General features: G+C 36.1%; 1 protein-coding gene across 2 annotated transcripts in view; it reads left to right on the top strand.

The window, feature by feature from the left end:
• Fak (protein tyrosine kinase 2 Fak) overlaps positions 1 to 17512 on the top strand; it is a 768667-nt gene that overhangs the window by 61205 nt on the left and 689950 nt on the right. For both annotated transcript variants that reach the window (XM_069820032.1, XM_069820033.1), the window contains exon 2: positions 2988 to 3463. In XM_069820032.1, the coding sequence (XP_069676133.1) occupies positions 3387 to 3463 (77 nt within the window). In that variant the 5' untranslated portion in view covers positions 2988 to 3386. The remainder of the gene's footprint in view (positions 1 to 2987; positions 3464 to 17512) is intronic.

The raw sequence follows: 17512 nt of genomic DNA, 5'->3' as shown, positions 1-17512 counted from the left end.
TGAGGGTGCTGATTTTGATAGGAGTTGTATTCAAAAACTTGTCACATTCTGCAGAAAAGTCGAAGAAATCCTCATCCTTCATCATTATTACATTATTAGGCCTTACCTCTTCTGGAACCATGGTCTTGCCTTTTCTCTATGATGCCAAATTCCCTATCACATGGCATGTAGGAATGTTCTGAAACCAGGAATTTCAAGTCCACTGAATCAAAATGTTTCTTGGCAATAATGTAAATCAGGACCATTAGAATCATCCGATTCTTATTCTGCCCTGCACAGTTATCAGCCCATATTTGTCTAGACACACTCTGATGTTGTAAAAGAAGTTACTACCTTCTCCGCGCCAACAGCTGTGCACATACAACTTACAACATCTAGTGACTACGTTTCCAACTTCGTTTCATTACATACGGACATACTACCTTCTCTGTGCCATTGGCATGGCCATTTACTACCTTCTCAATGAAAAACCTAAAAATTCGAATTTTTGGCAGTTACGACCTTTCCCATGTCAATGCCTCAATTGATCTGTGTGTTCAGAATTTGATTAGGGTGTGTTTTAATAGCTCTTCATCACACGAACGTACCCACACAACAGACAGCGAAGTTGAGATAGCGCCGAGATCTAGTAGGTTCTGAGGATGGTGTCAAGTAGCACCGAAACAGCTGGAAGCCGCACATGCTTGCATAAGATCGGAAGAGGAAGATCGGAATTTAATCAATTCATTTCAGGAAGTTATTCTTTGAGATATTTCAAACGATGTTCAATACAATTTTGCTCGTTTTATCTTCCTTTTCAGATAAAAATGTTTTCATGTTCAACATTTCATAGCATGTTTTCGGAAAGCCATTTATTTAATCCCCAATATATTCTCAATCAATTCAAGAGAGCAGTGCATTATGATAATAAATTATTGAAATAATTTTAGTTTCTTCCTTTAAATATGCAGAAATTTGATCCGAACAAATGTAACATTTTGAAATTCCTTTGTGGAACGAAAAGTTACATTTGTTCGGGCCAAATTTCTGCATATTTAAACGCCAAAGCTAACATTACTTCAATCATTTATTATCATAATACACTGCTCTCTTAAATTGACTGCGCATAGACTATTGGAAATTTAAGTAATAGCTTTCTCTGAAATGTTTCATATAAAACAATTTTTATCTCTAAAAGAAAATAAAAACGAGCAAAATTGTATTCAACCTTTTGGTCTGAAATATCTCAATTAATAACCCTCTGAAATTAATGACATTACTTAAGGTTCGTCCTGTATGGTTATTTGTGACGAAAAATTTAGTTCTTCAGTTGTGTGTTCAGATTTAGTTTCTCGGATGTTATAGAACTACTTCCGGTCTCCTTCGGTAGGATCTGATCACACCTTCTAGAAGTATCGCCCTGTCATATTGGTTCAGTTCAAACAGTTGGACAGATGTGATTAATGGCATATCCAAGTATCATAAACGAGGAATTATTATTATTATTATTATTATTATTATTATTATTATTATTATTATTACAGAAACTTTTCTTGCGTAGGAAGTAGATAAATTATTGATGTGCGATATTTTTTTTGCACCTTATTTACGGGTATTTATTTACTTATTTATTTATTTATTTATTTATTTATTTATTTATTTATTTATTTATTTAACAGAATATTTAGACATGTACATTCAGTGGTTTCCATGCAGGCACTTACGAAGAAGGTCTGGATGGCCAAACAGAATGTTATAATGCGTGAACAATGCAGGCAACGCACTTTATTTCCTGGACATTTAAATGACATTTAAAGGGCCTTTTTTAGGACGTTTTGACATGAAATGTGAATGGGAAGAGACAATTAAGCAAGCTTTACAGAATGAAAATAGACGAAAAACAGAAAATCGATATGTTTGACCAAAAATACATACGGTACCTATATATATATATATATATATATATATATATATATATATATATATATATATATATATGTGTGTAGGTCTCGCCGTCATCATGGAATATAATGTAGTCAACATTGTAGATACCTATTATTGGGTAAAAAATTCGTTCCAGCACCGAGAATCGAACCCAGAAATTCACAGCTGTGCGCGCTGAGCGCTCTTTCTATCTGAGCTATGCCGAGACCCGATTGTTAGAACATTTCAGGACACTAATTCTGATACCTTAATATTTTATTTTGTGATGTATTAGATGGGGTTATTCATGGTATCGGGGGAGGTGGGTGGCAGGAAGTGGTTTAAGGGACTAACAAAGCCAAATATACTCCGAACACCTCGACTTGCGGGTTTATTGTGCCCAAGAGATTGTACAGTGCATATTTTCGCACTTATTACCCTAAACAAAGGACTATAAATGTTGCCATGAACAACCATAAATGACAAAATTGATTCTTGTTGTCTTGTCTTGTTGGTCTGTTGTTTTAAGACGGTTTCTTGCAATTAGAGTGATCATTCTAATAATTAGCCTACATTTGCTGCATTATACAAATTCAAAGCGTAGTTTTTTTAGTAGTTTTGAACGCAACCTCTAATGGCCCTTTAGAGGAGAGTGAAGAGTTAGTAGATTGGGATATTGCAAAGAGAATAGTTTTATACTCCTGTAATCCTTCTCTTGACTGTAAAGAAACCATTGGAAGAGAAAGAAAGGAAGAAAGAAAGAAAGAAAGAAAGAAAGAAAGAAAGAGAAAGTAAGAAGAGTGTTAGTTGTCTGTTCCAGAGATAAATGATTTCAACACTAATTACTTGATACAGCATTGTGAAAAATTCGCGATAACATTAAAGTTAACAAGTAGAGATTTGTAGTAATTAGGAACACTAGTTGTTTGTCTAACCTCTTGAAACTTCAAACGTTCCGTTCTCTTTGCAGATGCTTTGCATAGATTAAATTCTCGCTCTGCCTTCTGATTTCCTGCAAATTGATTAAGATCACAGTTGGTAGAGTCGTGCGTTGTGATTTCATGTGAACTGTTCCTTGATTCCAGGAAACTTGGTGGCATATTGCCTATATGTGTTTGTGTGTGAAGTGACTTTCGCCTTCTGGGGAACTATTTAATGAAACTTGTCACGTGATTGGAATCGTGTGAGTAGGTGGAGGAAAATAAGAAAGACTTCGTATCTTGACACGGTAAAAGTAAGAATTGCTTGTCTTTTATCACATTGAATAAGCTCGTGGTATTTGAGCGGCAGTTAACACCTCACTGTTAATGATCAAGATGCGGTTGGTGGTTTCTGTGCAAAGTGTTCCTGTCTGAAGTGCAGTGTTCTTTCTCCGATTCGTGTGTGATGATCAATGTTCTTCGAGTGTTATGATGAAGTGCCGGCTTTGAATTCACGAGGACTATGTACGGCTGTGACAGTTTTACCAACATAATTTTGTTACTATGATGGTGGAACGAGTTGACGGATCTTTATTCATGTATCGCAGACCTGTATACCGGGTGTTCCAGTACCTTGAAACGTAAGTTATCTATTTAGTAATGTAATAATACTCGGAACAGCTCTTAACTTTTGGGTTTGAAGGGCTGTCATCTCACTTTTCCTGTTGCATGGAAATGGTAGGCCTATATATATATATATATATATATATATATATATATATATATATATATATATATGTATATATATATATATATGTATTGTACCTACTACTACCAAATGTTTGATTTTACAATTCATTTTTGGTTTCAGACAAATCTATTCAATTTGATAAGTTTATTTTAAAAAATGTTCAGTCAATATGATTTATCTAGATTTTGAAAATTTTGTTATCTGCTATGACATCTCAACTGGATATGAATGTTTTCGCCTTTTCGGCATCATCATCATATATTTTAAAAGGACGAAATCTAAACTTAATCCATTAGACCATACATAGTAATGTGCATGACAAAGTTGGTTTCAGGAGATTTATGTAATTTAAGATTATGGATAAGTAGTTCAATTTTGAATTTGATTTCGAGAAATATAAATTATGGATATGACTGAATACATAGTTAAAATACCACTTATTATAAAAATAAATAATTAAAATGATAAAATTGATAAAATTTACATGTTATACTTTGTGTCTAAATTAGAAAACTACAATGTCATGCTATTATTATTACAATGTAGTTAATTGGTATGTTTTGCAATACATTTGGATCTTCTGTGGTAGTCAGTCATCGTGTTCTTGGGTTTATGTAATAGTAATATACGTTACAAGAGCGGTATGTTGACGTTTTCATGGTCGAGGAAAAGATTGAAAAAGCGAAACGTAGTTGAGCTTTTTTAATTTACGAGAACATGAAAACAAACATACCGCTCGTGTATCGTACATTATTTTGTGCGAAGATCGTTTATTACATACCTGAAAGAGATATTTCTAATTAGTTGCAATGAAATCTCCATGTTGGTTTCTGTTTAATGACGGCAACTTCGGTAAACCAAAATATCTTTCTTCAACATTGTTGCTATAAAATGTTTCCTGTGTTTACTATACTCCAGCAGGCCGTGATATACATCTGTCTTTTTTTTTCCCCCAGTCTATAAATGCGAACTTAAAACAAACGGTAAGGTTATGTAATGATTTATTTTTCATTTTAATATTTTAACAATATTATTTATATAACATATTGCAGTAATAACATCCGCATCTGGAATCTTGTTGATTTTTTCACGGCTTCCTTAATGTTACATGTATCAGGAATGCAATAAGTTTCGTGGAGTAGTAGACTTTACTTAATTTTTGCAAATATTTAAAAACAATAATTAACATTGCAATTTAGGTGAAATTGCAGTGGTAAGTTTCCAATTTATAGTTATTACTATGTTAAACGTCTCTAAAAATAATATGTTAAAAGCCTAAAGCAGTAAAGTGAATGTCGCGCTTAAGCGGTAAGAAGAGGGAAATTGTTATGTGTGTTACGTTGGGAATACTGAATGTGGTATTTCACACTTACCGCGTATTGGTTCTGTGCGGAAAACAAGCAAATACGCACGATCTCGCATAAATGAGTATTGCATACACCATTGGTGTATTTAACACAATCAATATGAATGCCGTACTCATTTACATAAACCCAAGAACACTATGATTGACTACCACAGAAGATTGAAACGTATTGCAAAACATACCCTTTAACTACATTGTAATAATAATAATAATAGCATGACATTATAGTTTTCTAATTTAGACACAAAGTAGAACATGTAAATGTTATCAATTTTATCATTTTAATTATTTATTTTTATAATAAGTGGTATTTTAACAATGTAACATGAGTTATACGTATCCAGTGACATCCATAATTTATATTTCTCGAAATCTAGTTCAAAATTGAACTACTTATCCATAATCTTCAATTACATAAAATTCATGAAATCAACTTTGTCATGCACATTACTATGTATGGTCTAATGGATTAAGTTTAGATTTCGTCCTTTTAAAATATCTGATGATGCCGAAAAGGCGAAAATGTTAATATCCAGTTGAGATGTCATAGCAAATAAGAAAATTTGCAAAATATAGATTAATCATATTGATTGAACATGTTTTAAAATAAACTTATCAAAATGGATTGAGTGTTTACATTGGTGTAATTTACCATACCTGAAATGTGAATAACTGTTCCGAGTAATGTAGATAATAAGTTTTTGGTGTCAGTTGTGTCATTTCTCCGGTTGTCCCCATCTTTAGGTACTGGTACCCGAATTCATTTCATTGTTTGCCCATTGATTCCAATCCAAACGTCTAATCCCCTTTTATTTTCACACTAATTTTGTATCAGAATTTCTGTGGTCTTCCCTTTTTTTTATTAGACTTCAAGAAATTTTTATGAAATGTAAAATATATATATATAGAAATTTGTTTCAGGATTAACTTTATTTCTTTAGTCCCTTCTGCCATAGCACTTGTTATATTCCATTCAATAATTTCTGTAGGTATATTATATTTAGAGTTTACAGCAGGCACAGACTGATGTACAATACAAACCGTGTTTATTCTTCTAGACATGAAAGCGACCCTGGATCAGAAATGGGCGTAAACGATATAAACTGCCAAAAGATAGACTGTACATCTCGGTCTACTAATCATGATGTGTAGTGAATTTTTTTTTTAATTCCTAAAATATCATGTTTTTAGGATTGATAGTAGTTTAATATTTACTGTTCGAGTAAATGTGAACGTCATTGCCAATGACCTTCCGCCCAACACACGCTAACACCACTACAATAGGGAGACAACAGAGTGCCATAGCAATGTTGCAATGTACATGGCGGATCGAAGTAAATAATGACGGTGAACTATCATTTCCAAAAACATTAGACTTACGGATAACATTTTTTCTAGGGAAAACACAAGAGTTACAGAAAAATTGTATTACATTTTTTTTGTTCAGTAATTTATGCTCTATCGCCAGTACATTTCTTATCAGAAATTCTAGACTGTAATAGATCAGTAGGAATATTAATAAAGCATTCTAACTCTGCATACTGGGGCAAATCGTATGTAAAATCTTGAGCAGATATTTCTTTGGATCTTTGGTCGTACGGTGACAAATAAAGAAAACATTGATGATGGAGGTAATCATGATTATTGAAAGCAGAAAATAAATTGGAGAATGCTGGGTTTGCAGTGAAATATCTGGCTATTGGCAGAACACGTATGTATGTATTATTATTATTATTATTATTATTATTTACTTTTATTGTGTAAGAAAATAGTTATAAATCAATTGAATTTGAACTCATATTCAACAATGTATCGTACTCAGCATCATAAAAAACTTTGTCCACACCTGTGGAGTAAAGGTCAGAGTGTCTGGCCGCGAAACCAGGTGGACCGAGTTCGAATCCCGGTCGGGGCAAGTTACCTGGTTGAGGCTTTTTCCGGAGTTTTCCCTCAACCCATACGAGTAAATACTGGGTAACTTTCGGTGCTGGACCCCGGACTCATTTCACCGGCATTATCACCTTCATTTCATTCAGACGCTAAATAACCTAGATGTTGATACAGTGTCGTAAAATAACCCAATAAAATTATAAATAAAATAAAAAAAACTTGTTTAGTGTCATTAACAGACTATCATCTTAATGACAGTAGGGATGTTAGTCCCACCTGCCTATCCCCTTTAACTCCAAGAAAATGTCCCTGGTACTCGTTTCTATTGGTCGTCATAGTGCGGCGGAAATGATTAGAAGATCAGTTCATCAGATCAGTGGAGAACATTTATGATCCCTTCGGGATCGAACTTGGGAGACTTTCCGATTTTGTAGCGTTATGCCTTAACTGCGACTCTATCTCGCGCCTACTACATTTAGTAAAATTTTATTTCGTTCCTTTTTGCATTATATACAATCCTTCAAATGATCTTCCACCCTTTTTGGCACATCTCGATTTCACCGTTTCCATTTTTACTTTCATTATTATGTTGATTTTTTCGCTTACGATAAATACATAAGTACTCTGCTAGCGACTCTTTCGCTTCCGTAACAAAGCAGTACTGACCCTTATGACAGTTATCACTTTCAACCTACATAGATATACAGGGTGTTTCCGGGCAGGATTGATGGGGAAGGGCACATGTATCAATTTGAGATAAGGAACCATGCTCCGGAAATACCGAATCGAAAGTTATAAACAAAAATAGTTGTGTGGAAATGGAATTGTAATTTCACAACACGTGCCCTCTTTCCCTTAACCTTTGGAACAGTCGTGGAAAAATGGTATGGGCTGGATGTCTCCTACGTGGGTACTTGTCCCGATATAATCTCTGAGCTTGTATACTGTTCCCATTGGCTCATCCGTATTCGAAAATCAGGTCTGCTTATTCCGCTCTCGTGTACTCCTCCATTTCACTGACCGATTGACTGGACACTGCAACTTTTACACATACACTGCTGTCTACAGACGTGCATATCAGGACCGACCATGTCCGTTACACATTACGCTATCTTCATTGCTTTAGTGTAGTTTCCTGTCCCCACCCCTCAGACAGCGCATTGAATGGAATACTTTAAGTAGACAACGTAAACAACGTCAGATGAATACAGTATATGTAAGATGTACAGATAAATACACATAAATAAGGTGTACAGAGGAATAAAATTATTTCATTTCCACAGAACTATTTTTGCTTGTAACTTTCGACTCGGTCATTTCCGGATCAGGGTTCCTCATTTCAAATTGATACATGTGCCTTTCCCCATCGTTCCTGAAAGTTTGTAACACTAGCCCGGAAACATCCTGTATATTTGTACCTGTGCGTTCCCTTCTTAGCCGCTCCATAAGCACAACCCACTGCAGTGAGATAGAAACTCTGCAACATGTGCTTGGGAGCTACCCCAGGAACAGTCACTGAGGATCAAACAGAACACAGATAATATATGAACTTATAACTGCTGCTTGTGCACGTACAGCCTGCAGAGAGTTTAGACTATATTAGTTACGAACAGTACCACCCCCGCGCTGCGATCGCAATCGTACTTACTCATGTGGACCTGAATTATTATTTAGGGAAAGAAATTCTTTCGTGTGGCAGTGCAATCTGATTCTTGCGAAAGTGAGGGAAAAAATCGAGCCATGACCAGGAAATAGATTTTAAAAACTGCTGCGTATATAAAATTAGGTAAAATTGTGAATATTTTGTACAAAATAAAAATAAAGTTATTGGTGTTTGACATTAATATTACAGACTGTTAGCAACACGTCCTTCTTGTGGCCAGATCTACCTTTACAGCTCGTGACACACAAACCAATGGGTAGATGACCTTTGGGGAGATCACCAAACCGATATCAAGATATTTATTTAGTACTAGCCGTACCCGTGCGCTCCGCTGCACCTGTTAGAATAGTACATTATGCAACGAGCCTATAATGAAGGTAATTAAGAAGTGAGTATGGATATTTATGAAACGAGCGCAAGCGAGTTTCATAATTTTCATACGAGCTTCTTAATTACCATTATAGGCGAGTTTCATACGACTTTTTATGCTCGACCATATTTCTAACTTGATATTATTAATTTTATTGTATCTGACCTGGAGCAATGTCCCATATGTTGTGAGATGTGCGCAGACGCGAAAGTATTGATTTTTTCCGATGAACAGATGTGCACATTGACCTTGCTAGGCCATAAGAACCTACAGAGATAACATTGAAATAAAATTAGACATTGAAAAACGAGATGACAAATTGAATTTATTTGAATATTATTTACAATTAACGCTAATTATTATAGTAACAGAACATAACCTTCTGCGACAGTATTGGATTTCCAGCCTCCGTGACTTTTCGCTAATTCTCTTTCGATTGCATATCCGAGAATAATCGATACTTGCGGTTTTATAACGGTAGAAAGCTGACCTGTCATTGGCTGAACAGTTGTAACCTGAGTCGTCATTGGCTGAAAGACCTGACCTTTAATGAGTAGGTGTACTTTAATGACATGCATTAAAGGTCTGCTACCAGGTGCATAATTACTTCATTTCGGCATGGTCGAGCATAAATAAATATAAACTAATTACATAATTAAAGTAGGACATTTGATCCAGTGAACATTCGTGTTTGATAGAAGAATAAATCGTTTAATATGTTACTTAATTTAAATTGTATTTAAATAATTAAAATGCGATCGTTTTGGTCGAGGGAGCACTCAGAAGTTACTGTAATAACATTATGTCCATCTAGAGAAACTACGCTTTGCAATGGTGAAATGATAATTAATTATACAAATCGGTTAATTTAGCTTTCGATATTACTTCATACAAACACAGAAACATTCTCTTTAGACTATGTTTCATAGCTTTCGATTGTTGTTGTCCAAGGCCCCTTATAGACGTAGTCATTTGTTTTCATTTCATTACACCGCCTTAGATGGCATTGTATTTTAATTTTAAAACTCATTTATCTCATTAAATATCAGTCCTATCAAAATTTTTCAAAGAACAAAATTAATCGGAAATCATTTTAAATAAATTTTGTCATGTAACATATTTCACAAAAATCAATAATAAGCGAGATATTTCGATTTATTTAATTCAGGCCCCCTTATAACCCCCCTTTTATATAACGTATTTTGAATGTCATATAGCCTAAAATCTAAGTTACAACGAACTTAATTTATATTCCAATTTTCATCGAAATCCGTTCAGCCATTATCGCGTGAAAAGGTAACAAACATCCAGACAGACAGACATACATACAAACAAAAATTTCAAAAAAGCGATTTTCGATTTCAGGGTGGTTAATTATATATGTTAGGACCAATTATTTTTGGAAAATCGAAAATTACCAGAAAACTTTTGGCTGCAGATTTATTATTAGTATAGATTTAGTTTTATTTATTTAACCTGGTAGAGATAAGGCCGTGAGGCCTTCTCTGCCCCTGTACCAGGAGATTCCAACTATAATATGAAGAATAAAATTACAATTAGTATTAAATTTACAATTACAATAAAAATCAAAGTACGAAAATATTACCTGACTAATTAAAGCTAGCTAATTTATCATAGAAAAACAAAGAATATTTTATATATTTACTGAATTACAAATTAAACCTAGAATAACAAAATTGTATAGTGATGAAATTACTGGATATTGAAATATTTTGTGATAGTTTAAGAAATCAATTTACAAGAAATCAATTACTGACCAAGTGCCTAGTAAGTTTGCGTTTGAATTCAATTTTATTTCGACAGTCCCTGATGCTAGCAGGTAGCGAATTCCAGAGTCTTGGCAGGGCTATTGTGAAAGAGGATGAATATGAGGAGGTGCGAATTCGTAATATGCCTAGTGATTCCGTTGATTGATTATGATGGTGGTCGTAATAAAATTATTTTTAATATTTTCTGCTCATTTGTAACTTGTGTTGGGCATCCGCCATATATTTCATGCTCGATTGGTAGAAAAAACATTTTCTGTAGTTATGAAAGTTTGTATTCCATCGTTCTTGCTGGGATGAACTATTTTTGTGCTCTTGTCACTGCTTATTTGTTTTTTTTTTTTTGTATATTTGTTTACTTATCTCACACTATTGCATGTTGCCATTATCACGGCTAAAGATAAACTCTACAGCCCTGTATTAAATAAATAAATAAATGAAAGTTTGTAAGAGACCGTATTTTCTTTTTGTGTCAAGCTTACTGTACATTTTATCAGGATGCTGGTTCTACATTGGGGAAAGCATTTTCTTGTTCTGCAGAGCGTGCAGAATGACTCTTCTACAAATGCGTAAAGAAAGAAAAATCATAATCTTACGTGAACAAGACTTTGGAAACGCTTTTGTACGCTACATAACTCGAATAGCCTCGACGTTATGCAGCGGAATTTCCAAGTCCCGCTATGCAGAATTAGGAATATATCACCATTTCCATGTCACATACTTCATGCGTCGTGCACTGCAGTCTTGTAAAACGTCGACTCCTGAAATATAAATATCGTTACAGTTTTATTTCAGCACAAACAGAAAGCCGTGATGGCGCACAGTAGCCTATATACTGGGTGTTCAGTTCAAAATGTGTCTTGGCTCGCTGTATGCCGTCATGTGGCTAGCTGAAGAGCCTAGAGAATTCAATATTCCTACACTTCCGCAGCTCAGGTGTATAATCTAAGAGGCAGAGAAGTTGGCTAGCAAGTACGGCGTTCATTCTGAAGAGTACGTGCCGATACGTACGGTAACGCCGGTAGTGGCAGGAATGTGAACTGTTTGGAAATACGTACTGTCGGGATATGGGGAGAAGGTTAAGACGATTACTTACGTATTTGTTGACATTAACTTCGACGGTCAACATGGACACGGAGCATTTGATTTGTGTTGTGGAATGTTACCGTACGCAACCGATGATAACAAATACCCTGCGTACGACTTGCCGGCGCAAAACACAGTTCGAAAGAGGTTATGGTAGCACACAGACCGTACAGACCGCCATCTGTTGCTACGACGTTCAAGTTATACCGTACACGTTCTCAAGTTCAGATTGAAGAACGCCTTAAATAATAGGCAACTTCTCTAACATATAAGTTGAAACTCGCTTCAAATCGGTGACCCAACAACAGTGACGTCATGACACACTTTGAAATGAACACCCAGTATATGATCTCCATGTGATGGTTATATTCATTTAAATCTCTTTACTACTTACCTCACGAATCATCATCATTTGCAGCAGCGGCACTAATATGTTCACATTTTCCAGAACCTATTACATCCCTCTCTTTCTTTTTTTCGTCCCAAATATTTTATGCTTATGGATTGTAATATTTTAAATTAATTATATTATTATTCTATTTGACCAGGATAACAGAGAGGGTTTGGAATTGAACGGGTTACATCATCTGCTTGTCTATGCGGATGACGTGAATATGTTAGGAGAAAATCCACAAACGATTAGGGAAAACACGGGAATTTTACTGGAAGCAAGTAAAGAGATAGGTTTGGAAGTAAATCCCGGAAAGACAAAGTATATGATTATGTCTCGTGACGAGAATATTGTACGAAATGGAAATATAAAAATTGGAAATTTATCTTTTGAAGATGTGGAGAAGTTCAAATATCTTGGAGCAACAGTAACAAATATAAATGATACTCGGGAGGAAATTAAACACAGAATAAATATGGGAAATGCCTGTTATTATTCGGTTGAGAAGCTTTTATCATCCAGTCTGCTGTCAAAAAATGTGAAAGTTAGAATTTATAAAACAGTTATATTACCGGTTGTTCTTTATGGTTGTGAAACTTGGACTGTCACTTTGAGAGAGGAACATAGGTTAAGGGTGTTTGAGAATAAGGTGCTTAGGAAAATATTTGGGGCTAAGAGGGATGAAGTTACAGGAGAATGGAGAAAGTTACACAGCACAGAGCTGCACGCATTGTATTCTTCACCTGACATAATTAGGAACATTAAATCCAGACGTTTGAGATGGGCAGGGCACGTAGCACGTATGGGCGAATCCAGAAATGCATATAGAGTGTTAATTGGGAGGCCGGAGGGAAAAAGACCTTTAGGGAGGCCGAGACGTAGATGGGAAGATAATATTGAAATGGATTTGAGGGAGGTGGGATATGATGATAGAGACTGGATTAATCTTGCTCAGGATAGGGACCGATGGCGGGCTTATGTGAGGGCGGCAATGAACCTTCGGGTTCCTTAAGAGCCAGTAAGTAAGTATTATTCTATTTGATTTTATATTCTGTTAGTGTACTCATACACCGTGTCCCGCTTAGAGGACTCTAGAAATAAGTGCTAATTTCAAATATACCGTAAATAATGGTTTTATAACATAGCTTTTTGTATAACTTGGTGTAAAAACTCTCCGAGTTTCAGAGAATAGTCGGTGCAACTCGATGTGTGCGCCTCGAGCTACCCTAAAGACACCTATAAGGTACTCAACCTTCTGCCAAGTGTTCCATAATTGTTTGAAATATCTCAAAGAATAGCCCCCTTAAATTAATGACATTGCTTACGATTCACTCTGTATATTATTCTTGCTTGCATCAAATGAAACAAGATTCTACCCTGCTGACACCTATAATTGTATTGAAATGGCTTGCAAATTGCCACATTCAATTGTTCAACGGCGTTACTCAGAAAAACAATATGATCACATTCCATTTATTATGAAAAGAAGCCGCGAACAATGGCTTCCAATGCTAATAGAGAATGAGGTAGGCCCGAGGGACTCGAACCGGTTCCTACTAGGTGATAACATTCAAATTTCTGTGCTAACGGAGTGATTTAAAGGCTGGTAATTGCTTCCTGAAGTCTGCAGGTGATAGCGCTGTTATCTCCGATAGATAAAACCGGTTGAAATATTATGTATCTTCGAGTAGTATATGCGAAGTAGATATGTCGGCGTTTTGAGCAATTTTAGTACTTATGTAGATAGTATTGTTATTTCATTGGCAACGTTTTCAGCTTGAGAAATGTTATTTCATTGGCAACGTTTTCAGCTTGAGAAATTATAAACAATATCGAGAGATGCACTAGAAAATCGCGCGCCTTAATTGCGTGGTCTACGTTCGTACCTTGGACCTCTGATCAGATATAACAGTATCAACAGTAATCTCACCAGAGGTTTTGATTTATCTAGAGCAAATCGGAACTCGAGTGGGATTTAATTGACTATTACACCATTAGAAGAAGGTATATAAAGATTAGAAGAAATAAAGTTCTCTAAGGCAATAAAATAGATATTGACTTACTAAAAGTCTGCTGTCCCAAAATCTGAAAGTTACAATTTATAAAACAGTTATATTACCGGTTCTTCTGTATGGTTGTGAAACTTGGACTGTCACTCTGAGAGAGGAACATAGGTTAAGGGTGTTTGAGAATAAGGTGCTTATGAAAATATTTGGGGCTAAGCGGGATGAAGTTACAGGAGAATGGAGAAAGTTACACAACGCAGAACTGCACGCATTGTATTCTTCACCTGGCATAATTAGGAACATTAAATCCAGACATTTGAGATGGGCAGGGCATGCTAGCACGTATGGGCGAATCCAGAAATGCATATAGAGTGTTAGTTGGGAGACCGGAGGGAAAAAGTCCTTTAGGGAGGCCGAGACGTAGATGGGAGGATAATATTAAATGGATTTGAGGGAGGTGGGATATGATAATGGAGACTGGATTAATCTTGCACAGGATAGGGACCGATGGCGGGCTTATGTGAGGGTGGCAATGAACCTTTGGGTTCCTTAAAAGCCGTTTGTAAGTAAGTAAGTAAGTAAGTAAAATTCTATTTCACTAATGTTATCTTCACCAAAATGTTTGAACGGAGCCGCCATTTTTAGTCGACTATGTATGCGGGAAACAAATTACGATCGCAAAGCATGTTTTTTAGTACCGTAGAGAATTTGCAGTTTGAAATGTTGAAACACGAACAAACAAATGCTAGGGAAGCGATAAAATTGTGCGATAAGCAGTAATGATGGATTGAAACACGTCCTTTCGTACCGTTTTATTGGTCAAAGGTAGTATGACGTAGTAAAAGTGTAATAGTCAGCCTAATGCACTTTCAAGACAACAACCTTTATCAATTTCACTATGCTGCCATCTAGCAGGCTTCGGTCCTGGGCACAGAAACGCATGAAGTTCAGAACGCACGGACGATAGTGTTCTGATCGTCGAGTAGATGGAGATGGAGAGCGCCGTTACTTCGTGTCTCAACATGTAAACAGTCCGTCACAGTACGGCACAAAATATATTTCATCCTGTACAGATGTAGTATATACAGTCCTAGTGTAGACAATAAATGTCTACCATTGAAGTATTAACGTGAGTTGTAACCTTCAATCAGGTGTCCCTACGCCGAAGCCTGTTACACGTACCGCAGCCAAGCAGGAATACACACAACGGTAATGCACATTACGGACCAACCTGTGCTGCTGCAGTCGAGTGACTGCACACGGGTCATGACATCATTTATACTCCGTGTACTCTAAACCTCATACTGGTTACTATTTGTTCCTAGGCCAGCCATGGCGAAAATGTAACTCACGAGCACATTGTGGCTCGCAATGGTAGCTGTGCATTTCCTTTGCTTTCTACCTCCCACAACCCCCTCCCTCTCACTCACTGGAGTCAAACTCCTTTCCACTTGTATTTGTCTCTGACCTGCGAGTGGCGTATCGTCGCAATGTCTCTCTCGAAACCATGTACAGGGTGCGTCAGAAAGAACGGATGGATTTCACATGGCAAGAAAATTGTAAAGATTCATCAAATCAAAAATTTATTGTTATCAACATATTCACCAATACATGCAGTTTATTTATGTAAAACAACATTATCCATATGATGTCCTTGGCTTTTGATACAGGCATCGAGGCGTTTTCTGATGTTCGCCATCACTTTCACAGTCATAGCTGGTGCAATTGCCACGATTTCTTCACGAATCGCTGTCTTCAGTTCGCCCAGTGTATGTGATCGATGTTTACAAACTTACGCCTTCAAATGGTCCCAAAGAAAGAAGTCGCAGGGCGCGAGATCTTACCGTAGTCTCGGACAATCTCAGTGCAATAGAATTTCGTCCAGGTGATTTCTTCTTTAATGTTGAACCTGTGATACGAAATGAAGCCTCCCACCGCAAAATTGTATTCCGAGTTGGAATCCTAGCGTGACATCCGATGTCGAAATGAGTCCTGAGTGGCGATCACAGACTCTTCATTCTCTGGCTGACCCAACAGTCGTGGTCCCCCTCACTATATCTCTCTCCTCGTTGCGTATCGATAGTTTGAAATCCATCCGTTCTTTCTGACGCACCCTTTACCTCTACAAAAACGAAAGTTTCAAGTAGGATGGGAGGACGCATTTTTTGCTGCCTATATGGTGAGAATATTAAATGTATGATTTGTTCACAAGTATTACGAGGAAAACGGTTGTATAACATAAAACAGCATTATACAACATGTTACTCATCAAACATTAAAAGGTTAAGTGTTATTATTATTATTATTATTATTATTATTATTATTATTATTATTATTATTATTATTATTTTTATTATTATTATTATTATTTCTATCCTTTTTCAGCAGATGTGCGAATAATGCGGTTAGGTCTTCAATTTCAACTCGCAGATGTACAATGTAATGTTACAATGAAAGCTAGATATAAGGACTTGACAACTGTTGAACTTTTCAAATCTTTGCCAAAAAGTAAATATCCGAAGCTTCGTTCTTTCGCTTGCTCTGTTGAAGCCATGTTCGCTACAACTTACGATTGTGAAAAATTATTTTCAACAATGAAAATAGTAAAACCCAAATTTAGATTACGACTGGCAATAAGTGACATAATCCCTGATTTTGAAACTTTGTCGCAGGGACATTCTGAAGACAGTTAACTTTAGATTGTGATAATGTGTCCTATGTTTTCTTGTTCATTTCTTTCTTCGTTACACGTACTAAACATTAGTTTGTAACCTTATACTGTATAAAATTATATTTAAGTGCTTGACGTAAGAAAAATAAAAATCTGTTAATAATTCAGACAGTTGCTTCACTTTCCCTTCGGGTATCCGCCTCCCTCCATATGTGCTATGCACGTTGCAGGTTACACAATGGCTCGGCGCACGATTACATTTTCGCCACGGCTGCCTTAAGGAGATAAGACGATGAAGAAGTAAGTAACCAAACGAATAGATGTGGCTACTTCAAATATCCTTGAATAGAATAAGCGATTCACGAGATCACATGATCGTGTTTGTACAGAAACTCTCTTAATCTGGCAACCTTCGTACCTGACGGTCGTTACAGTGTTATGAATTTATAACTGGTATGACTGAGTTGGTTAATACCAAGTCGTACGTGTTGTAAATAACGTTGTGCGTTGCGAATATTAGACGCATATGGTTAATGGTAATATATAGTTCGTCTCCTAGTTACCTCGTTTAACGCATTTAAGGTGTTGAGTGACGTAAAGAAAACAAATTATGTAGGAAATTTATAGATTTCTTTGTAAGCGGGCTTCAGCTTGGGGTTAGGATTCCTTGCAGAGAGGTTCCGTCAGCAGCGAGATGCTTGTCCCACAA

The sequence above is a fragment of the Periplaneta americana genome, chromosome 3 (assembly GCF_040183065.1).
Source record: "Periplaneta americana isolate PAMFEO1 chromosome 3, P.americana_PAMFEO1_priV1, whole genome shotgun sequence".
Classification (NCBI taxonomy): Eukaryota; Metazoa; Arthropoda; class Insecta; order Blattodea; family Blattidae; genus Periplaneta; species Periplaneta americana.
Note: the sequence above shows the minus strand (reverse complement) of the source record. Positions and strands in the feature narration are given on the sequence as shown.